Raw genomic sequence first — 25,038 nt, 5'->3', positions numbered from 1 at the left:
AATCGCTTGAACCTAGGAGGCAGAGGTTGCAGTGAGCTGAGATCATGCCATTGCACTCCAGCCTGGAAGACAAGAGCAAGACTCCATCTCAAAATAAAAAAAATTTTTTTTGAAAATCTAGGTCTTTATTTTATGAGATTTCCCGTAGTATCCAGGGAAGAAGTTTTTAATACACTAAGTGACCTTTAAAATAAAGTTCATGAAGCAATTAGGTATGTTTCAATGAATACATAAATTAATCTGGTTCTCACAGTTTTCTTAAGACTTAGTAAAATAATATTGGTAGTAATTACTGTTTAGAGACATAAAATAATCTATAACCGCCTTTTAATGTTTCTTTTTGTTGCCTTGTATACCCAGTTACTCAAAGCTGTTGTAAGTCTCTCTTGGCACACATCTATTGCTCCAGTTTTGCTAAGAGATAAAATTTGGGATGCCTCCCAAAATAACCCTCATTAGACTAAATTAATAATGTCAACTTGAAAATCTGGGTTTTACTGCTGGCTTACATGGACATACAGCATGGCCTTTCTAGTGCTTAACTTTCCTATATACAAAATAATCATAACGAAGACCAATTTCAAGGGCAGGAGTGTTGTTTTGTTGTTGTTGTTGTTTTTATTGGCATGTAATAACCAATATGTGATTGTAGATAACTTCAGATGTCTACTTAAAAAATAGTAACTACAGCCTGGCCAACATGGTGACACCCCATCTCTACTAAAAATACAAAAATTAGCTGGGCATTGTGCTGCGTGCCTGTCATCCTAGCTACTCAGGAGGCTGAGACATGAGAATCACTTGAACTTGGGAGGCAGAGGTTGCAGTGAGCCAAGATCGTGCCACTGCACTCTAGCCTGGGTGACTGAGCAAGACTTTGTCTCAAAAAAAAAAAAAAAAACAAAAAAAACCTAATAATTTGCAGGTAGAAATGCACAGAGAGAATTGCTTATTATGTATTGTTGCTTCAATTCCTTTAAGCTGTTTCTTTGACTAGTGAGAGATAGTAAATCACCTGCATTTCCAAGGACTTGGAAACACTTTGGAGGAAGTCATGAAATCAAGGTAATCCCAATATCACTGGATGTCTCCATCTTGTTACTCTGCATCTTCTGTGTTTTTTTCCAAATAGATTTCTGAATGCATTACTAATGAGTGTGCAGGCCTCTGAATTGTGGCGTGGTGTAGCAGACAAGAGCTGGGCTTCAGCGTTGTGTGGATCTTAGATGTGAATCACAGCTCTGAGTGGCTTTGTGCAATTTCTTCTCTGATCTTCAGTTTCCTTCTCTATAAAAAGAGGATAATGATATAGTATACTTGGGACAATCTTAAAGTATGCTTCCTGAGTCTTTTTCAGATCCTTGAATTTGCAAAAACCACAGTAGCATATAATTTTTTCAGTTTCATCCTTCACAAAATAGGGACAATGACCTATACTTCCTGGGTTGTTGTAGTAAATTAAATTATGAATTAAATATGAACAACAAAGCTTGGTTGATGTGGATGCTGGGTTGTGGTGAGCTAGGGTCACTCAGGGAGCTAAATAATTCATTCTGGCTTATCTGCCTTTCCAGAAATAAGTCCAGTTTGGAGTCAGTCACAAATAGTTGAAATCTCGATTGAAATTAGAGAATATTATGTGTGTTTTAAGGGTACTGTTTATTTCTGGGCAAACAGGAAACAGTCTGTGGCTTGAGCTGGGATCCCCAAAACCAGCACATGAGAATGAACGGAACTGCCCATCCGCAATGAGGATTAGGGTCATGAAGCACAAAACTCATTAGAAGCAGCATATGGAAGCAAGAAAGAGCCTAATCTTTACAGGGTGGAAAGGACCTTATGTAAAAACCTTATGTAAAACAAAGGTTGGGCAAAGGTAGTCAGAAAAAAATAGTAGTAAGCCAGTTTAGAAGGATGTAAAAGTACGAAAACACCTCTTATGAGCACCTATGGAAGAACCCTTGGGCAAGGTGGTCACTGAAAACAGCACCAAGTCTTTTTCAAAAGCAAGAGTTCCCCTATACCAGTTATCTCAAGAATTATAAGCATCCATTGAGCCAAATGCACAGATAGTTCCTCAGTTTGTGACTGGTGCATGGTGAACACACAATCATTTTTAGCTCCTTTCTTCATTTGATTTAATTCTTAATAGTATTTTTGTGTTAAACAAATATCGTACCCATTAATGACAATTAAATCAGTTAATGTTGCTGAGAGTCTGGGCCATTTGATCTTTCCTGGCACATAATAAGTGTTCAGTAAATATGTGTTGATTGACTGAATAATTTAGGACAGTTTATACATCATTTTTATGGCATGCCACAGATAAATATTTATTATGTGCCTACTTTGTGTCATGCCTTGAGATTAGAACTGTATGACCCAAAAAGAAAAATTTTGTATAGCTTCAATTCTCAAAAAGTTGATCTAGTTGAGTAAATAATACATAAATACATAAATAAAGACATGGTTTAATTCAACAATATAAGAAACACTGCAACGAGTAGTTGTTTAATTACATAAGTGGAAGCGACAGTGAACAAAGGCACAGGGTAAAGAGAAGGCAAGGAAATATTGGTGGAACATTTTGGTTGGAGATAAGTAATTGTGTAGAAGAGTGGCAGGTAAGACCAGAACGGTGGTTTGTATTTCATAAGATTGGGATGCCCACATTTCTGATTATACCAAAGCTTTTCTTATTCTTGATGAAAATTTGCTGTAGCTGCCTTCATCAGTATGTAATGTCATCCTTTGGCCCGATGGTATTTTTTAGCCTTATATTATCTTTTGTCAGATATTAAGATTACTATGCCAACTTTCTTTAGGTTCATAGTGGCTTAATTTAAGCTTTCATTCCTTTTATTTTTAACATTTTTTTCATTTTGTCTTCAATGTGTTTATTTAATATTCTTGTTCTTAACTCCAGGTTGACAGTATCTGTCTTTTAGTTGGTGGATTTAACCTATTTGTACTTATATTTACTCAAATTTTTAAAACTTACTTCTGATAGCTTATTGTATTTTTAATTTACTGAACTTCTCATTTCTTCCTTTTTGTTTTTGCTCCTGATTTTAATTGTATAGGTCAAGTTTTCTTCTGCTGGTTTAGAAGCTGTACATTTTGTTTTTATACTTGTTATCCTTAAGATACAGTCTCATGTTTATCACTATTGACTTCTTTAACTTATTAATATTTGCATTTTTCTCCTAACAGAAAAAGTACTTTATCACATTGTCATCTGCCTTTAATCTTTTGATACTGCCCAGAATTTAAATTCTGGGTTCTCGTGAATAATGAATATTACCAAAATATTTGGTTTTCATTAATTCTCTATCTCTTAAACAGCAATTTTCAGGGATCTATTTCTCTATTTCTCTCTCCTGTTTTTTGTTTGTTTGGTTGGTTGGTTGGTTTTTTTTGAGACAGGGTCTCATTTTACTGCAGCCCAGGCTGGAGTGCAGTGGCACAATCAAAGCTCATTGTAGCTTCCACCTCCCGGGCTCGATCCTCCTGCCTCAGCCTCCCAGGTAGCTGGTACTACAAGCACAGACCACCACGCCCAGCTAATTATTTTTTTATTTTTTATAGAGATGGTGTTTCATCATGTTGCCCAGGCTGGTCTCAAACTCCTAGGCTCAAGTGATTCACCCACCTCAGCTTCCCAAAGTGCTGGGATTACGGCTGTGAGCCACTTCACCTGCTGTGCTTCTCTTATTATTATTACTTTTCCCCAAAATGTTTTCTCACAAAAAATGAGTCCTTGTATGGCAAACAGTTTGAGACCTATGTGAGACAGTACTTTTATTATACCTTCAAATTTGAATGACAGTTTGTCTAAAAATAATATTCTAAGTTCAAATTTCTTTTCCTTCCATCATTTAAAAATATAGCTCTATTGTTTTGCATTCATTGTTGCTGTTGGGAAATCGAATGGCAGTCTGAGTCTTGTTCCTTTGCAGCTGAACTGCTCTTTACTTATGGAAGCTCTTGGAATATTTTCTTTGTGTTTGATTTTATTAAGTTAACTACAATTAAAAAAAAGAAAATTTGCACAATATTGTCAGACCAGTGGACTTATCTACAAAAGATTTATCCCCAGCTAAATTTATCCCCATTGTGATAAATTCTTGTGTTTAACTTCTCTGTAACATTATCTTCTTACTTATCCCTTTTAATGACATTATCACCTGCATTTCAAACTAAAGCTCACTGTTTAGCCTAAAAGATGAAGGGAAAGGAGGTCTAAGATGTTTAATACACGTGATAATTACATTGAGCCATGAATCTTTGTTTGGGCTGTTTTGATTAATTCATTCTTAGTTTGGAATGAAGAGCAATTTGGAGGCGAACAAAACGGATAAAAAAGCAAAACAAAAAGATTTTGCAGGTCTTCCTACTACCTTTATTCACTTGGAAGTTTGCTGACTCAGGAAAATGCCAAACATATAGACTCATATGCAAATAAAAATGTGAACTTGGATAAGGACATAAGATACAAATTTCTTTTGAATTTTCCATGGTCTGTGTTCTCCAAACTCTTCCTCTGTACTCTTCCCTTCTTGACAACGGTTTAATTCCATTTGGCACTTACTATTTTCCAGACAAATTATATGTAATAGGATGGTAACTTCCCAGAAGTGTGTATTAGCTGTTGCTATTTCAGTCAACCAATTTTATTGAGTCTTCCTTGTGAAAATAGCCCTAGAGCTTAGTCATATGCTGTTTTTCTGTTCCCTTCATGTTTCTATTAAATAAACACAAAGTCAATAAAACTAAAGTGATATCTTTAACAATCCCATTGCCCATGAATACATATGAAAATCATGATGAATTTCCTCCTTTGAGTGAGTTCTGATTTTTGAACTAATCTTAAAGATTATTCTTCATGAGAAGGCAGTGGGGGCCATTGAAAAGAGAGCAAGTTCTAAACTAAAAGGCTTAGGTTAGGCCAGGTGTGTTGGCTCATGCCTATAATTCCAGCACTTTGGGAGGCTGAGGCAGGCGGATCACCTGAGGTCAGGACTCATGACCAGCCTGACCAACATGGTGAAACCCTGTCTCTACTCGAAAAGCAAAAATTAGCCAGGCGTGGTGGCAGGCGCCTGTAATCCCAGCTGCTTTGCAGGCTAAGGCAGGAGAATCGCTTGATCGTGGGAGCTGGAGGTTGCAGTGAGCTGAGAGCTCACCATTGCACTCCAGCCTAAGCAACAAGAGTGAAACTCTGTCTCAAACAACAACAAGCCTCTAAAAGGCTTAGTTAGAATCCACTCAACTGTGTAACTCACTGGTTGGGTAACTGTGGGAAAACTATGCTTCTTTAAGGTTTAATTTCCTCCCAGTAACATGCAGATAACAACACTTTGCAGGGTTGCTGTGAGAATTAAATGAGAGTAACTTAGGTTACTCCCCAGCCTAGAATACACTTGTAAGAAATGTTAGTTCCTATTTCCTTTCCCGCACCTCATTAGAATTAGTGTGATTACCTGGGTCATGAGTAAGAACACTGAAATTTGTTTTCAGTTTTTGGAGATGTCCAAGCAGACCAAAAATAGAATCTGTGTGGAATCACTCAGAGCCTGGCATATTGGCATATTTTGAGCTAACCTTACAAAGAGAGAATATTCAAGCTGCTATTTTCCTACCCCTAACTTGTAAAAACTTTATTGACCTATGTTGCTGTACTCAGAAATTACACCAAAGCGTTTAAATTTAGTTTTAAAAGAACAAACCTCTTATATTGTTTCAGCACAATAACAAATAGAAACAAAAAAAATAGGTCTGTCACAGCATTCTGACTGCTTCCAATGCCCCACTTTTCAGCACTAATGCCTAATGCTCCAGTCTACCTATCAATTCATATTCCCAGATAAAACATTGCATATAGAGTTTATTGCAAGCGTTTGCTTTTTTCTTTCTAAATTATCACTTCTTTTTGTTTGCTTAGTCATGCAAAATAATTTCAAGGTTAGTTTCAGTCAGAAAAATTATAAACTTAAACCCTATGTAGTGTTCCCTTAGAATATTTATTAAAAGAAAGATATATTTTCTATTCTTTCTTTCTTTATTTTTTTTGAGACAGAGTCTCATTCTGTCGCCCAGGCTGGAGTACAGTGGCGCAATCTTGGCTCACTGTAACATGTGCCTCCTGGGTTCAAGCGATTCTGCTACCTCAACCTCCCAAGTAGCTGGGATTACAGGCACACACCACCACGCCCGGCTAGTTTTTGCATTTTTAGTAGAGACAGGGTTTCACCATGTTGGCCAGGCTGGTCTTGAACTCCTGACCTAAGGTGAGTCACCCACCTCAGCCTCCCAAAGTGCTGGGATTACAGGCATGAGCCACTGCACCCGGCCTGATATGTTTTCTATTCATTTTTACTTTTAATTTTTCACAAATATGTTGGAAATATAATCATTTGAATATTTGCAGTGGTTATGAACACAGACTCAGGTTCAATTTTGGCTCAGTCGCTTACTTGTTGTGTGATCTTGGGCAAGTTTTAAACTTCTTTCTAAGCCTCAAGTTTTCATCTGTAAAATGAGAATTATAACAATACCTACTTCAAAGATGTTAAGGGAATTCATTAAATAAAACACATACACAAAGAGCCTAGCATAGTGCTTAGCACATAGCTAAGGAATATTAACTTATTTCTACCAAGACTATAGCATATTTATATGTGTTAATATGATCATTATATTAATGTGGTGAGAAGTAGGATTTAATTGTATACCTTGAGGAGTACATACGTGATAACAATTGTTCCAGATTTCTTCAGTAATTTAGTCTCAGAGTGCTCTTTTAAAAAGTTCTGAATAGATTTTCTTCTTGGAAATAATACTTTTTGAAAAGTGTAAACTTTGATATGTACTACATCCCAAAAGCACAAGTAAAGGAAGCTTTGTTGTATTTTAATGCAAACCACATAGTAAAGCTTTAATTTAATCACCTTAAAATTAGGGGAACAAACAGGAAGTGTTGTAATAATTGATTGTTTTTCCATATTTACCTTATTAAATGCCTTGACCGTAGTCCCAGTTTGGTACCAAATAAAGATATTTATACATGTAATATGCATCCTGTGTATAGATATCTTCTGTATTCCACATGCTTTATTATTGAGAATTTCTTCACGCTTATTTTCATTTAGTCTAAGGAGAAATCAAGAAAGCCTATTTCCTTAGTCATCCTAGTCATTATCCACCCCCACCAGCCCTCCAGGCTAAGAACATCGTGCAGACTGAGTTATTAAAGTTGATCTGAAAGAGCAATCTGTTCTAAATGACTGTCCCTGGATCTGCAACGGAACCCTGTAAATACCCTTCATTACTCTGGCGGGGCAGTATCACATTTCCTTCATGCCACTTTTGTGTCTGACACAAGTTAGGCAGTGAGATTTGGACTTTAGATCATCCTGGTTGATTGATATAGGAATGGTGCTTCTTCTGAGACAGGTAACCACAAATTTACTTCTCAGGATAATGTTTTAAAGCAAGTGTTCTGTTTAGTTTTTTTAAATGTTTTTAGTTTTTAAAACTAAGTGGGTTTTGAACTTTTAAGTAGTTTTTTTAAATGTTTTTCATTTTCCCAGGCAAGCATTTTCAGTAGTTTAGATGAAAAAGAAATTTCTTAACGGTTTCTTTGTCTTTTTCAATTACATTGTTGTCATGCCTTTTGTATAAGATCTTTTATAATCTGCTACCCATCTATTGTTTTGGATGGTCAAGAACTTGTCTTTGTTGTGAAAATTTTTCTCATTAAAAATGGCTAAAAAATACATACAGTCTCTGTTTTTCAAAAATACGGCATAGAGGTTTTGTTTAATTTTTTCATCTGATACTGGATACGTCAAGATGAATCTATGAACTTCAAGCAAAACTTACTGAAGCTTTGGTATATGTGAGTAATTTGTTTTAGAGAACTGGAGCCTATAGCGATATAAAAAAATAGCAAATGCAAACATTTTATATGAATCTAATAGCATGGAAATTCTCCCATGCTTTTCATCCAAATGAAGACTTCCTCTGTCATAGATCTTCCAGATTCCTTGGCATTCCTGTGGATCATCCCAATGTGAGTAAATTGTTTCTGTGGCTGACTGACTGAATTAAGAAAACAGCTGAAGGCAAGCACAGGATCGTGTTCAAACCACAAGAAACACATGTGTTGGATGAGCCACTCAACTTTATAGGAAGGCTTGTAACCAACCTTGAGTTTGCTTGCCACTTAACAAAGTTTGTTTTTAACTATGTTGGGCATTAAAAAGTTTTAAAGATTATTTTTTGTATCAATAAACTCTGATGAAATCTTGAACTAGTAGGTTTGTGGTATAATGTTTATACAATTACGACTGAAGATAAGCAAGGTGGTAGCTGGCTTATTTGGGAACAGAAATTAGTTTTTAAAAACTAAAATCTAAAATATGTTTGATGTATTATAAACAAAGTGTTCACAATTGCTAAATATTATTTATTTAAAACATTTATATTCAGTTTTTTTTCAAAGAGCTCGAAAATTGTGTATGGTATCTGTATTTGAAAATGCTGCAGTAAAAATGAAAAGAGAAAGATGACTGCCATTCAGAATTTCTTTGGTTTCTTATTTATTTATTTATTTAAGACAGAGTCTTGCTCTGTCACCCAGTCTGGAGTGCAGTGGCACAATCTTGGCTCACTGCAACCTCTGCCTCCTGGGTTCAAGAGATTCTTCTGCCTCAGCCTCCTGAATAGTTGGGACTACAGGCACCAACCTCCACGCCCGGCTAATTTTTTTGTATTTTTAGTAGAGACGGGGTTTCGCCACGTTGCCCAGGCTGGTCTCGAACTCCTGAGCTCAAGCGATCCGCCCGCCTCGACCTCCCAAAGTGTTAGGATTACAGGCGTAAGCCACTGCACCCGGCCAGCTTCTTTTTTTCTGTAACTCTTCTTTTGCATTTTACACCTACTTTAATTCTTTATATAGATTCCTAATTTCACTGCCCAACCAGCTTTATTCTACCTTTTAGTATGAGTCTCCTTCAACCTTAGTATTCTATACCTGAGTGAAAGGTGGAATACCAGGCTTATCATGGCAGTTTGCAGGAAAGTAAAAATGTGTTTACTTTTACTGTGTTTCAACATTGCCTTTACTAGCCACCTGAAATAGAGGTTCTACTCTTCTGTGGGAGAGAACTACCCAAGACCCAGCAGCACTTACATTGATTATGGCTTAAGATCTGAGTGGGATAGTGGAGGAAGATCCTCTTTTTAAATAAAAAAAAATTGTTGGCATATCCACATAAATAGAATATGCAGAAAGACAATTAAGTGGTCTTGACATTAGTATCAGCACAAGATTAGGTAAGAGAGCAGATGAATCTGTACATTGAAGCTCTGGATTCCAGTGCTAATGAGAATAACCTATCCAGATAATTCATTTCCTCCTGTATCCTCTTCTTTCCTCAATACCAGTTATTTCCATCTGAATTATTTAAAAGTGTTCCTCATTGTTTTTTTGCCTGTGTAAGCCTAAAACCACATAAAAAAAGGTGTAAACCTCCAGTGCTATCACAATAAACAAAGAAATTTTATACCTGTTCAATGTACTATAAATAGTCTCACAATGACTGAAGAGGATAAAGATCTCTTTGTAAATTCCATGAGGTCAGAAATTTTTGTGTATTTAGTGCACTACTTTATACTCAGTACCTGGTACACAGTAGGCATTAAGTAAATAATTATCAAATGAATGAATGACTAGGAAGAAACCCTATAAGCAGTTGTGTGACTTAGCTAAGAAAGCTAGATTTAAACCAATGTATTTCATGCTATCAGAATCTAAGAATGACCCTTTTAAAGAATAATAACTAGCATTTAAGTCTGAATTTTCAAAGTCCTGGCTTCTACCATGACTGATAATGTTATAGCATCATTTAATCTATACTAAGCAATCAGGTTAACTTTTTTTCAAGTTTATTTATTTATTTTAAATTTTATTATTTTTTTGAGACAGAGTTGCACTCTGTCCCCCATGTTGGAGTGCAGTGGTGCTATCTCGGCTCACTGCAACCTCTGCCTCCCCAGTTCAAGTAATTCTCCTGCCTCAGCCTCCTGAGTAGCTGGGATTACAGGCATGCGCCACCACACCTGGCTAATTTTTGTATTTTTAGTGGAGATGGGGTTTCACCACATTGGCCAGCCTGGTCTTGAACTCCTGACCTCAGGTGATCTGCCCACATCAGCCTCCCAGAGTGCTGGGATAATAGGCGTGAGCCACTGTGCCCGGCCAAGGAATTTTTAATATTAATTACCTTCTCGGCTTTTGCTTAGCCTTTGGACAAACAATTCAAAAAAGCTCTCAGCTTTAAAACGTTAGACCTTAGCTTCTGTTGACTTTTCACAGTCAAATTTCCTAAAATGTATCAGTGATTTAATGAGAGTAAATTTCCTATTGATTAAAATTAAAGATCTTAAAAATTAAGAGTTTTCATGCATTTAAAAATAATGTCATTGTTTTGACTGATGAACTATGGTATAATGCATTTAGTGTTCATTCCAAACATCAATCAATAAATAACTTGGGCCTCTGGCTATAAGGGAAATTCTATAGGTAAAAGAACTGATTGACCCCCACCCCCTATAGGTGCTGTCCTGCTATGGAATCCCTTTGCTCAGTTTTCTCCTGTCCAATCAGGTGGAATGTTTCACAGGCACATGGTTTATACAGCTCAAAATAACTTGGGACCTGTGAGCTGACAAATGCTCTGGCTCTGGTGGTGACAGGTTGTCCAGCTTCTTACAGCCATCTTCACTGAAACTAAGGTTAACTCCTCACTCTCTATGGACGGCTACTCTCTATTTCCAAGGGCGTGAAGAATTTCCCTCTTCTCCTGTGCTTTCATCTAAAAGTTCTCCCTGGATAATTATCATTGCAGTGGAGTGCCTGGATTGGACATCCTCATCTGGGTCAACTAAGAAAAGAAAGGTAATATCCAGATTTAAGTTCACAAGTGTGTTTTGATAACAGGGCACTGACAGTGGAAAAGCGAATATTTCAAAGAACTCATTACTGTTACTTGAAATGAAACCTAGCATAACTGTCTAATTACATATGATGGGACATGAAATTAAGTGAAAAATAAAGCCTTCTACATGTAAAGATTTTGGAGGGGATTGATGAGACTCACAGAGATCACAGCCTACTTGAGTTCCTAAGGAAAATATCTCGACAGAGGAAGTTGTGACATGTTGCATATCTCATTGGCATTTTCCACACATTCGTTTATTAAAAGAATGTTGTTTATATAGGGAATATGTATGCAATGCCTATTTCCTTTTTAAAGGAAGTTGAATCTAAAATAATATGCCTGCATAAAGACTTTCATTTAAAATTTTTTTTATCATGTAAAAGGATACGCTTGCTATATTTAGTGTTGGAAGATCTGCTCCCTGGATTAATGTACACAACAGCTGCAGAAAGTCTTGCTCAAGGGACATTGCTCTTTCTTTCTCCTTTCTCTCTCTCTCTCTCCCTGTCTCTTTCTCTCTCTCTCTCCCTTTTCAGCTGCATCAGAAAGACACTTGACAGTCAGTGGCAAATGTTTGGCCTGGTACATTGCACTATTAGCAGTAATTAGATGCACATCTTGAGTTATATTTTAAAAACTGTATAAGCAAAGAAAAAGAAAAGATAGATTATTAAGCATTTCCAGTCCTCAAAAGTGAACATTACAGTAATGGTGTTAAGGAATTTTATTACCTTATCAACAGATTTTTATATTCTTATTAAAGATAATAACATCGGCTTGAAAGAAACAAAATAGTCATCCAGTTTTCTTTATCAAAAAACTATGATTCAATTACTTTAGTAATAATGAAATGAATCCTACAAACTCTAGATTAAAAATCTGTCATAACTTTATAGTCTCTCAATAATAACAGCTCTTGAGTTCACATAAAATTCATAGTCCTTTTCTAGGAAATTGAGAATGTCTATACTTATAGCTATCATAAACATATTTTTTAAAACAGAAAATAAGATATACTACTGTCTGACACACGATTTGACTACAAGCAAAATATTTAAAATCAAGGCCGTCCGAAGAAATCTGAAATATATGAATAATATACTTACAGAGGTGTCAAGAGAAAATTATAGGCATTACAGAATCTTATAATAATGGACTATGAAACAAACAGTTGAACACTATCCAAATTCTGGAAGTGTGTCTCTATCCCCACTTATAGTATATGGCTAATGCTACTGGAACTCATAATAATGTGTTAAAACCCCAGTCTTCCATATATCTACAATTTATAATATAGACACTACTACAATATGCTTACAAAGTCACTTTCAGTAGAACAGACACAGAACCACAATTTATGGACACAAGAAGTTGAATGAGTTTTTATCCAAGCTGATTTTGGAACTAGTGGTAGTTTTTGCAAATTTGGTTTTGAAGATATGAGACAACAGGTAAATCATGTTCCATTTTGAAAGGGTTTTAACGAACTAATGTTGGTATGTGAAAAAGTGAGAGTTCAATTTTTCAACAGTTAATTCCTACTCATAATAGCATTAGTAGACTCAGTTCACTAACCTGAAAATGTAAGTCAAATCCTCCTGCCAACCCTGGAATAATTGATTTTTTTTTTCATTCACATTGAGATTTGACAAAGATGCTGCTGGTCTCATGGTGTTAGGTAACAAGATAGAAAAATGAAAGGGTTTTCTTAACAGGTTTTCCCCTCTCCTAGGGGATGAAAAAGACTCAAGCAACACAGAGATATTGTTTAAACTTTCTGTGGTGCTTCATGGTTGACCAAATGCTTTTAAAACTACTAGAACATTACCCATTTGCTTAAAGGGAACAACTCAAGTAGAGACTGAATGGTCCGTTTAGAAATTTAAGAACATTTTCAGCAGATTTATTTTTGGTGGGAACAAAAGTTGGTGGGACTATTTATCTGCAGTAGCTATAGAGTTCTCAGAGTTCATGTATAACCAGAGTCACCTTGACAAGCTCTGTGCAGGCTTCCTGCTACATGGACTTCCACTCGGAGTCACAGCGCACTCCACTCTCAGGGAGGGGCCCAACAGAGCCTCCTGACAAAGTGCTTGAACTAGAACTTGATCTTGAGATCCCTTGGGACACCTACTGCTCTCTCAATCTAGCAAATGTATTATGTCAATTTAATTAGGGAAGTTAGCTTTTTTCAAATCCTTAATTACCTTAAAAATGACACAAATAGTAAGAAGCAGAAGAAGAATGAAAGTGTTAAATTTTTGCATTTAAAAAATAAATATTTGAGTTAATAGGAATTGACAAAGATTTCTCATTTGGGATTTCCTATATAACAGCTTGGTTCACTGTGAATGGTGAGATCTTGAGAGTGACATAAAACCTCTTATACCTATCACTTTTGTGACAACCACCAAACCCTTTTTCTTTTTTGATCCTAGATTCTTGAAGTCTTCTTGATTGCCTTCCATTAGACTTTCTATGGGCCATAGGATTTATTTTTTACACTATTTCTTTTCTCTCTTTCAGATTAAATAGTACCTTTGAGCTCTGGCTGCAGTGTCTTTCACTAGCGCTTCCCTACATGTTTATCATCCTCTGGATACAAAAACATACATAATACGCTTCGTAGGAGCCAGTATCTTTTTCTCCCACTCCAACGACATCTTTACTTTTTACCCTACATTCTTACTTTTACCAATTCGATTAAAATAATAATAAGAAAATGGCTTACTCACCTTTGGCCTATTACCTAAAAGTCTTCATTACTTAACCTCTGCCCTTAAAGGAATGTCCCTAGTTAAACAGATTCGCACTGATTCTCTGATAGATCATCTCTGCTCGGCCTCTTGATCTCAACATTCTTTTCTGATGTATACATTTGTCTGTATTTATCTTTTCTTCTTTCAAACTAAAAAATCTTTGAGATAATGAGTCTTATAAGATTTCCATATTATTATTGACATATCATTTCCATATTCCTCAAGTTCTTACTCTGGTAATGCAGTATATACTAATTTATTAAATTACTAATGCCATTCACACCAAAAATAGACTAGAAATAAAACTAAGATGGGATAATCACTCTAATAGTGAAGGGATGGATATTGTAATAGTGTAGCAAGTACACTCCATCTGCACCCAGATTTTTAAAAGGTGATCTGTACATAACTCTCCAGGACTGGTTCCTGTTCACTGGGATTTGGTTTTTGACCCAGCAAGAACTTCTCCAAAAGAACTGACTTAGATATTTCTCTAGGGTGATATCATCGGATATAGAAGGCAAAACCAACAGGTCAATACTGGCATTAAAGAGAGGGAGCAAAGTCTATTTTTTTCTTTCCCTAAAAAGCATTCTGGGCATATTAATTACGCATCACCAGCAAAAGGTCACCTCAAATTTGCATAGTGCTCTACAGTTTTAAAGTGCTTTCACAAACAGACCTACGAAGTGAGTAGGGTAGCTCTGCTCATTCCTGTTTTAGATGAGTTACTTAAACATATTTATCTTTTCCTATTCTGGCTCTCTTTAGAAATAATTATTAACTGTTAGGCTAATTTTGGGCCTGCCTCTAAACCAGATTTAGATTACTTGGGCATTCTTTGTTTTTTTCATGAATGTACTTCCCGCACTATAATGAATGCAGAGCAGTGTTTAAAGACACATGTAACTAGGTGCAAGTGGCTCATGCCTGTAATCCCAGCACTTTGGGAGGTCAAAGTGGGTGGATCGCTTGAGCCCAGGAGTTGGAGACCAGCCTGAGCAACATAGGAAGACTCCACCTCTACAACAAATTTTAAAAGTTATCTGGGCATGGTAGAAAGCACCTGTAGTCCTAGCTACTTGGGAGGCTGAGGTGGGAGGATTGCTTGAGCCCCAAAGGTCAAGGCTGCAGTGAGCCATGACCACACCGCTATACTCCAGCCTGGGTGAAAGAGTGAGATCTTGTCTCAAAAAAAGAAAAAAAAAAGACACATTAAAAAAATAGATTCCTTTTTTTCACCTTTATGAAGGTTTAATTGACAAATTAAAAATTGTATATATTTGTGGTGTACAATGTAATGTTTTGTTATATGTATACATTTTGCAATGATTAAATCAAGCTAATTAATATGTCCATAGCCTCACATACTTACCCCTTTTTTGTGTCGTGAGAAAATTGAAGCTCTACTCTTTTAGAAATATTCAAGAATACATTACATTATTACTAACTATAGCCCCCATGCTGTACAGTAGGCCTCCATAACTCATTTCTTCTCCCGTGTAACTGGAACTTTGTACCCTTTGACCAACATCTCGGCATTCCTCCCACCCAGATTTGTTTTCTCATTTAAATATCTAATACTTCACAGTCAGAATACTTCAGTACTTATGTTTGAATTCAAGTTACTTCATACTAGGTTTTGCTAATTCTCTGATCAATTCCCCAGCTTAAATTTTCATATTATAACTAAAAAATGAGTTTATTCCATGTATTTCCAACAACAGGGTCTTCTTACAGCCTGAAGAAGGATAGCACCGAGTTAACATGAGTTGAAAAACATGTCCAAAGGTATCAGCCTCAAACTTCTGTTTTTATGAACCTGACTCACTCTTTCTTTTTTTTTTTTTTTTTTTTTTTTTTTTACAGAGTCTCGCTCTTTTGCCCAGACTGGAGTGTGGAGTACAGTGGCACGACGATCGGCTCACTGCAACCTTTGCCTCCGAGGTTCAAGCAATTCTCCTGCCTCAGCCTCCCAAGTCACTGGGATTACAGGCGCCTGCCACCATGCCCAGCTAATTTTTGTACTTTTAGTGGAGACAGGGTTTCATCATGTTGACCAGGCTGGTCTCAAACACCTGACCTCAAGTGATCTGCCCGCCTTGGCCTCCCAAAGTTCTGGGATTACAGGCGTGAGCCACTGTGCCCCACCATAAACCTGACTCTTAACATTTTCGGAAAGTTCTTAGGGCAGATCCTCTTTTCTGGAAAGGTCATAGGGAAAAAAATATATTTAGGAAAGTAAAGGAAGTATAGTAAGCTGTCTATGTTGCCAAATTATTTTATGTGATTTGCTAAAGTCTGTCTTGATGGTGGATACCACATTAATTGTTTCATTTCCAATCTGGTACCATTTCACCAATGCTATGATCTGTTTTCAAGGGCAATTACTCATTCTTATTTTGAAAGTGGGAAAAAATCTAATTTTCCATTTTGTGAGAAACAGAAAAGAGGAAACAAACTCAAATGTCACTGTGGCCAGACGTGGTCGTTCACGCCTGTAATCCCAGCACTTTGGGAGGCTGAGGCAGGCAGCCTTGAGGTCAGGAGTTTGAAACCAGCCTGGACAACTTGGTGAAACCCCATCTCTACTAAAAACACAAAAATTAGCTAGGGGTGGTGGCGTGTGCCTGGAATCCCAGCTACTCAGGAGGCTGAGGCAGGTGAATCACTTGAACTCGGGAGACAGAGGTTGCAGTGAGCCGAGATCGCGCCACGACATTCTAGTCTGGGCAACAAAGTGGAACTCCATCTCAAAAAAAAAAAAAAAAAAAAAAAAAGTCAAATGACACTCTGAATACTGCAGCTGAAATGTTTAAGAGAACTTATGATTTTATTTCCTGAAACCTGCTCCTACCTCGTCCCAGCAAATGATTCTGCCAATGACCTAGTTGTTCAGGGCATAAATATTGGAGTCATTCTTGACTGCCCTTTCTTTCACATCCCATTTTAATCCATCAGCAAACCGCATTGGCTCTACTTTTAAAGATATCTCAAATATGAGCATTTCTGGCCATCTCCCACGGCTACCACTCATTGAGCCAAGCCACCATCATCTCTTGCGTAGCATGTTGCAATTGTCTCCTAACTGATCTGCTCACTTCCACTCTTACTTCCTTCAGTTTGATTCTTTGCATAGCAGCCATGATTGAACTTTTTCAAAACCATGTCATCTGCTTCTCAAAACCTTTAAGTGGTTTTCCCTTCACAGGTTTAATAAAATTTGAAGTCCTTTCCATGGTCTGCAAGACCTTAAATGATCTGGCCTTGTACCTTTCTGACCTCATTTTCTTTTGCTTTTCTTTTTCACGCACTTCTTCGCTCACTGGGCTTGACTTAAACATACAAAACACTCACCTCTTTAGGCTTTGACGCTTACTTCTACCTCAGTCAGGAACATTCTTTTTTTTAACCAGATGGTCACATGAGTAACTTCTCCACTGCATTATAAACTTTGCTTGACTTTGCTAGCTAAAATAACACACCTTCTTCCCTCCTCCATTATTCTCGATCCCCATTTTCTATTTTATTTTTCTTCCTAACATTGAGATTTTACCTACTAGAATGTCAGTTCCATTAGGACAGAGACTTTGTCTTTTGTTCACCAGTGAATCCACAGTGCCTAGAACAGTGCCTGGCACATAGTAGATGCTCAGTAAATATTTATTGGATGAATAAATGAATTATAGGGTACCTATAATAGCACTTGTGATTTTTTAAGTACAAATTTTATAATAGTTATAAAATTAATGCTTAAAAGATAAAGTTTTTAAATTAATGCTTAAAAAAGAAAATAATTTTCATATTTTTTATTTTGGCTAATATTTTATCAGTTTAACAATTTATATATGCATTTTCATCTGAGAATCCTCAAAGATAGAATTGTTATCCTATCTGACAGATGAAGATAACTGAGATTCAGATGCATTAAGTTACTTTCTCAAGAAAACAAATTTATTTAGTGTTGGAGCTGGGATTCAAACCCAGGTTTCTGATTATAATCAGATGTTCTCTGATACTTCTGGTATAAAAGCAAAGCATTCCAGCCTGCCCAACATGGTGAAAACCCATCTCTACTAAAAATACAAAAATTAGCCGGGCATGGTGGCGGGTGCCTACAATCCCAGCCACTCAGGAGGCTGAAGCAGGAGAATCGCCTGAACCCAGGAGGCAGAGGTTGCAGTGAGCCGAGATCGTGCCATTTATAAGAGCAAGAGTCTATCTCAAAAAGAAAGAAAGAAAGAAAGAAAGAAAGAAAGAAAGAAAGAAAGAAAGAAAGAAAGAAAGAAAGAAAGAAAGAAAGAAAGAGAGAAAGAAAGAGAGAGAGAAAGAAAGAGGGAGCGAGAGAGAGAGAAAGAAAGAAAAAGAAAGAAGAAAACAAAGCATGATTTCAGTTATTTTATCCACCATAAATAAGTTTTCACTTGAAAGTCATCTTAAAGTTATGACTGCCTTTACCAGTTTATAGTTTTTCTTTGTGTCTATAAGTTTTCTTTGTCCTCCTTTATCTGTCCTATTTTATCCTACAATTAAAAGTGAAAGATAGGCCAGCAACGGTGGCTCACACCTGTAATCCCAACACTTCGGGAGGCCGAGGCAGGTGGATCACTCGAGGTCAGGAATTCAAGGCCATCCAGACTGATCAACATGGTGAAACCGTGTCTCTACTAAAAATACAAAAATTAACCAGGCATGGTGGTGCATGTCTGTAATCCCAGCTACTTGGGAGGCTAAGGCAAGAGAATCGCTTGAATGTGGGAGGTGGAGGTTGCAGTGAGCCAAGATCGCACCATTGCACTCCAGCCTGGGCAACAAGAGTGAAACTCTGTCTTTAAAAAAGAAAAAAGTGAAAGCTAATAATAGAGTTAGCAGAAAATTCTAATGAACACATTAATTCAACAAATATTTATTAACCACCTTCTATGTGCTATGTGGGTGTAGAGATGATGGTGTACAAAACATAGGGAGACAGAGAAGAAAATACACACACTTAATGTATTGTGATAAGTACTGTGTTTGGAGACTGTGTCAAGGACAGTGAGCTTTGGGAGCACATTGGAGAGGTACCCAACTCAGGGAAGAGAAGAAATCCCAGGGCAGTGATGTCTCAGCTAGGAACCAAAGACCATGTAGGATTAGGCCTGATAAGATAGTGAAAAGAGGTGGGCACAGGAAGCAGTCCAAGCAAAGAGAATACAAAGATCTGAAGTCAACACAGTTAATTCATGAGACTGTATTTCAATAGAATACAGATACACTGAATTAACTATGAACGTACACTTTGGTTTCTCTTCAAATTTTTCCTCGGATCAGGTCACTTCACTGGTTCTGCCTCCATTTCTTATCTATAAAATGGAGGCCATGATACATGGCCATGGCTGTTAAATCATAATAATTATTATAGTAATAGTAACTTCCATTTATTGAATGTTTACTAAATCCCAAGCACATTAATCATCACTTCTACCTATGATATGGCTACTGCTACTATATCTGTTTTACAGATGAGTAAACTGAGGCGTATAGTGTTTAAACTTTCTCAAGTTTATACTAGGATATTAGGAAGTGCCAGAACTAGGATTTGAACCCAGTTCTATCTAACGCCAATGTACTAGGTCATAAGTACTACATTAAAACATTAAAGAAATCTTTATTTTGAATACCTGAAAGTTTTGTTATAATAATTTCTCATAACCATAAACATAAGAACAGGTACATTAACACCTCAATTGGCTTCTTCAAAAAAAAAAACTCATCTAAGAATTTTCTTTTCTATTTCCACCACAAATATAAACATTTTTAAAGTTCTTCAACTTTAACGTCACCTTCACCAAAGTATTGTTCTTTATGAACATCAGTCGAATACCCATTATAGTGGCAGGCCCTATTTTAAGGACTTTGCCTTTGATGTTATTAATCCTCACTCCCTTGGGAAACAGATTTTTTCATGTTTTACAGACGAAGAAACCAAAGCTCAAAGAAGTTAAGTAAACTTCTCAAAGTTACATAATTGTTAAGACATGAAGCAGAATTTGGAATTAGATCTATCCGGTACCAAGGTTAATGCTCATTCCATGTTGCCTCAATGTAAAAGCTATCTCAAAATAAAGGGTAAAAGACAAAGTCACATTAAAACACAATATACAGGGTAGGCACTATGCCTCACGCCTATAATCCCAGAGCTTTGGGAGGTGGAGGTGGGAGGATCACTTGAGGTTCTTTTAGTTGGAGACCAGCCTGGGCAACATAGAGAGACCTCGTTCCTACAGAAAATTTAAATATTAGCCAGGTGTGGTAGTGCGTGGCTGTAGTCCCAGTTACTTGGGAGGTTGAGGAGGGAGAATTGCTTGAATCCAGGAGTTTAAGGCTGCAGTGAGCTATGATCATGCCACTATGCTCCATCCTGGGTGAGAGAGTGAGACCCTGGAAAGAAAGAAAGAAGGAGGGCCGGGCGCGGTGGCTCAAGCCTGTAATCCCAGCACTTTGGGAGGCCGAGATGGGCGGATCACGAGGTCAGGAGATCGAGACCATCCTGGCTAACACGGTCAAACCCCGTCTCTACTAAAAAATACAAAAAACTAGCCAGGCGAGGTGGCGGGCGCCTGTAGTCCCAGCTACTCGAGAGGCTGAGGCGGGAGAATGGCATAAACCCAGGAGGCGGAGCTTGCAGTGAGCTGAGATCCGGCCACTGCACTCCAGCCTGGGCGACAGAGCAAGACTCTGTCTCAAAAAAAAAAAAAAAGAAAGAAAGAAAGAAAGAAGGAAAGAAAGAGAGAAAGAGAGAGAGAGGAGGAAGGAAGGAAGGAAGGAAGGAAGGAAGGAAGGAAGGAAGGAAGGAAGGAAGGAAGGAAGGAAGGAAATAAAAAAACACAACAAACAGTAATGTCCAATGAATAGAGAGAAAGCCATCCTGATTTATAAGGCACTTAATTTTTCCCCCATCTAAACATAAACAGAAACTTAAACGAGGCTAAAGAAATAGTTGAGTTACAAATGAGGATTTTCGGTGTATTAGTTACATTTTCAAATAACATTTTGCACCTTGTTTCATATATCTTTAACCGTTCCTCCATGTAGTTTGTGCACAAATGAGAAAGCTTTTCAGCTGGGGTATCAATTATACTTTCATATACGATTTTGTATATTATTCACTGTTCCACAAAATTTAACAAATAGACATATAGTTCTATTTAATGAGTATGTCATAATTTAATTAACTAATTTCTTATTACTGAACATGGTTCCAATTTTTAATTATCATGTGATAAACACCTTTGTAAACAAATCTTTGCTCTCCAACACTTTTGCGTTTTATTTTATTTATTTATTGCGACAGAGTTTCACTCTTGTTGCCCAGGCTGGAGTACAGTGGTGCAATCTTGGCTCACTGCAACCTCCGCCTCCCGGGTTCAAGTAATTATCCTGTCTCAGTCCCCCAAGTAGCTGGAATTACAGGTGTCCACCACCAAGCCCAGCTAATTTTTTTGTGTTTTTGGTAGAGACAGGGTTTCACCATGCTGCCCAGGCTGGTCTCAAACTCCTGACCTCAGGTGTTCCACCCGCTTTGGCCTCCCAAAGTGCTGGGATCACAGGTGTGCGCCACTGCACCCTGTCACCTTTGCATTTTAGATTAACCTTTTTAAAAAGGCATAATACACTTCATCCAAATAAGTGGCTCTAGTTGGGGCAATCTCAGTCTGTCCAAGTAGGTAGGAAAAATATTTTACTGTGGATGGTCCTTTCAGTCATCTCTAATTGCCTCTCAAGGTGGCTGCCTACTTTGCCAATTCAGAGGTTAGTTTGGGATAGCATTCTAGAAGTTTGGGAACAGGGACAGTTCCTAGGAAGCCTTACGTGTGATATAAGTGACGCTGTCATATAAGAGAAAGGAAAGAAATTAACTGAAGTAAGTTCTGTTATAGGATGTTAAAGCCAGAAAATATTTAGAAGATTACTTTTTTCTCTACTTTCCCACACAGTAGCCAAGAATGGCAAATAGTCTTCATCTCCATTGCCATCTCTGATTGGTGATGGCTGAAGGAGTGGAGTGTTAGGAAAGTCAAGGTAAAGAGGGGAAGTACAGTAATCACTGAGCTGCAACTTTTAAGGACGAGAGAGAGTAGTGACAGCCTAAGTCACAAATTTGCCATCTGTTAGTAAATGTTTGAATGAATAAATGGATATAATATTAAAAATACAAAATTGGCTTGCATCATTATATTATTTTCTTAAGACTTTAAAAAGTATTTATTTTTTGATCAATTTCTATAATTCTATTACATTCAAGGTAAAGAGGAGAGGGTGGAGAGCAAATCTCTGTGTATGAAAGCGCTTTATAACTAAAAGATCATTATTGACATTATCAATATCAGGCTTAGAAATGTTATTTAATATTATTATAGTTATGTCATGGCTTTCACAACTGAACTTGCATTTAAAGAGTTTAATAAAGTGGTAATCATCCAGGTCTTTATTTGCAGGGAAATTTCATTCCATTCTTATTTATTTCATAGTTTAAGAGTAATATTTAAGTCTTTAAAGTTTATAAAAGGGGGAGGGCACGGTGGCTCACCCCTGTAACCCCAGCACTTTGGGAGGCTAAGGTGAGCGGATCACCTGAGTCCAGGAGCTCGAGACCAGCCTGGGCAACATGGCAAAACCTTGTCTTGCAAAAAATACAAAAATTAGCCAGGTGTGATGGCACATGCCTGTAGTCCCAGCTACGTGCAAGCGTGAGGTGGGAGAATCACTTGAGCCCATGAGGTGGAGGTTGCAGTGAGCTGAGATTGCATCACTGCACTCCAGCCTGGGTGACAAAGTGAGACTTTGTCTCAAAAATAAATAAATAAATAGTAAGTTTGTAAAAGTATTAAAATTAGGCAATTCTTTATTTTGAGCTTTAATTTCTAACGAATCTGCCATGCTATAATAGACACAGACTTGTTATTCCCTAGAAATGATCCAAACTTTTTGTTATTATTATTTTGTGACAGCATGCAAGACGACAGCGTAGAAGCTTCTACTTCCATATCTCAGCTTCTAAGAGAGAGCTATTTAGCTGAAACCAGACATCGGGGAAACAATGAGAGGAGTCGAGCAGAGCCTTCCTCCAACCCTTTCCATTTTGGCAGTCCTTCTGGGGCCGCTGAAGGAGGCGGAGGCCAAGATGACCTTCCAGATCTTTCAGCCTTTCTGAGCCAAGAAGAATTAGATGAAAGTGTCACTCTGGCAAGACTAGCCATCAATCACGACCCTTTGGAGAAGGCAGATGAAACTCAAGCTAGAAAACGACTTTCTTCTGATCAGATGAAACACACACCTAATTTAAGTTTTGAGCCTAACTTCTGCCAGGATAACCCTCGAAGTCCTACCAGCTCCAAAGAAAGCCTCCAGGAGGCAAAAAAGCCACAGTATTGTTCTGAAACCCAGTCCAAAAAAGTATTCTTAAATAAGGCTGCCGACTTCATTGAAGAGCTATCCTCCCTTTTCAAATCTCACAGCTCCAAAAGGATTAGACCTCGTGCCTGCAAAAACCACAAGAGTAAACTGGAATCTCAAAACAAAGTTATGCAGGAAAACAGCTCCAGTTTCTCAGATCTGTCAGAAAGACGAGAAAGATCTTCTGTTCCCATCCCTATCCCTGCGGATACCAGGGATAATGAAGTGAATCACGCCCTTGAAGAGCAGGAAGCCAAGAGGCGTGAAGCAGAGCAGGCTGCCAGTGAGGCGGCTGGTGGAGACACCACCCCAGGGTCTTCCCCTTCATCTCTGTACTATGAAGAACCTCTGGGGCAACCTCCCCGGTTCACTCAAAAGTTACGGAGCAGAGAAGTTCCAGAAGGAACTCGAGTACAGTTGGATTGCATAGTGGTAGGAATTCCACCACCTCAAGTAAGGTAAAAATGCCCCACTGGTAATGTTGAGTAATGTTGCTTTCCATCTACCATGACCCTCCTAAGTATTATCCTTTAAGTACGTGGTTTCCAAAATTATATACCGTCTTTGAGAAAAGTAGTCGGTGTCTAAAAGCAGCTTGGTCCAATAGAAATGTAAACCTAGTCACGTATGTAGTTTTAATTTCTCTAGTAGCTACATTTTTAAAAACTAAAAAGAAGCAGGTGAAATTAAAGTTAATAACATACATTATTTAACTAACATATTAAAAACATTATCATAGGCTGGGCGCAGTGGCTCACGCCTGTAATCTCAGCACTTTGGGAGGCCAAAGCCAGCCGATCACCTGAGGTTGGGAGCTCGAGACCAGCCTGACCAACATGGAGAAACTCCATGTCTACTAAAAATACAAAAATTATCTGGGCATGGTGGCGGGTACCTGTAATCCCAGCTACTCGAGGGGCTAAGGCAGGAGAATAGCTTGAACCCAGGAGACGGAGCTTGTGGTGAGCCGAGATCGCACCACTGCACTCCAGCCTGGGCAACAAGAGCGAAACTCTGTCTCAAAAATAAATAAATAAATAAATAAAATAAAAATAAAAACATTATCATTCAACATGTAACCAGTGTAAAAATTATTAATAAGATATTTTACATTATTTTTATTATACCAGGGATTTGAAATCCAGCGTGAATTCTACACTGACAGCATATTTCAATTTGGATGTTAAATTTTCCTAGGGAATACAGCCTTCATTTTGCCTGGGCGCAGTGGCTCACGCGTATGATCCCAGCACTTTGGAAGGCTGAGGTGGGCAGATCACTTGAGGTCAGGAGTTTGAGACCAGCCTGGCCAACAGGGCGAAACCCCATCTCTACTAAAAATACAAAAAAATTAGCCGGGTGTGGTAACAGGCATCTGTAATGCCAACTACTCAGGAGGCTGAGGCAGAGGGAATTTCTTAAACCTGGGAGGTAGAGGTTGTAGTGAGCCGGGATCGCACCACCGTATTCCAGCCTGGGCTATAGATCGAGGCTCCATCTCAAAATAAATAAATCAGGCCAGGAGCGGTGGCTCAGGCCTGTGATCCCAGCACTTTGGGAGGCCAAGGCGGGCAGATCACAAAGTCAGGAGATCGAGACCATCCTGGCTAACACGGTGAACCCCGTCTCTACCGAAAATACAAAAAAAAAATTAGCCCGGCGAGGTGGCGGGCGCCTGTAGTCCCAGCTACTCGGGAGGCGGAGACAGGAGAATGGCGTGAACCCGGGAGGCGGAGCTTGCAGTGAGCCGAGATCGCGCCACGCGACTCCAGCGTGGGCGACAGAGCGAGACTCCTTCAGTAAATAAATAAATAAATAAATACATATAATTAAAA

At 38.0% G+C, this 25,038-nt stretch overlaps 1 protein-coding gene across 5 annotated transcripts in view; it reads left to right on the top strand.

Annotated features, from left to right (window-relative positions):
* Nucleotides 1–7,388: 7,388 nt before the first annotated feature.
* The window catches only part of MYPN (myopalladin), a 105,085-nt gene continuing 87,435 nt past the window's right edge, over nt 7,389–25,038 (top strand). Inside the window, exons 1-3 of one of the 5 annotated variants that reach the window (XM_025396635.1) lie at nt 7,389–7,455; nt 10,845–10,963; nt 22,759–23,661. In XM_025396635.1, coding sequence (XP_025252420.1) covers nt 22,760–23,661 — 902 coding nt within the window. In that variant the 5' untranslated portion in view covers nt 7,389–7,455; nt 10,845–10,963; nt 22,759. Of the gene's footprint in view, nt 7,456–7,812; nt 8,075–10,475; nt 10,964–15,492; nt 15,557–22,753; nt 23,662–25,038 lie in introns of those variants that run through there. The other 4 variants (XM_025396639.1, XM_025396638.1, XM_025396634.1 and 1 more) reach the window with 4 other exon arrangements.

The sequence above is a fragment of the Theropithecus gelada genome, chromosome 9, assembly GCF_003255815.1.
Source record: "Theropithecus gelada isolate Dixy chromosome 9, Tgel_1.0, whole genome shotgun sequence".
NCBI lineage: Eukaryota > Metazoa > Chordata > Mammalia > Primates > Cercopithecidae > Theropithecus > Theropithecus gelada.
Note: the sequence above shows the minus strand (reverse complement) of the source record. Positions and strands in the feature narration are given on the sequence as shown.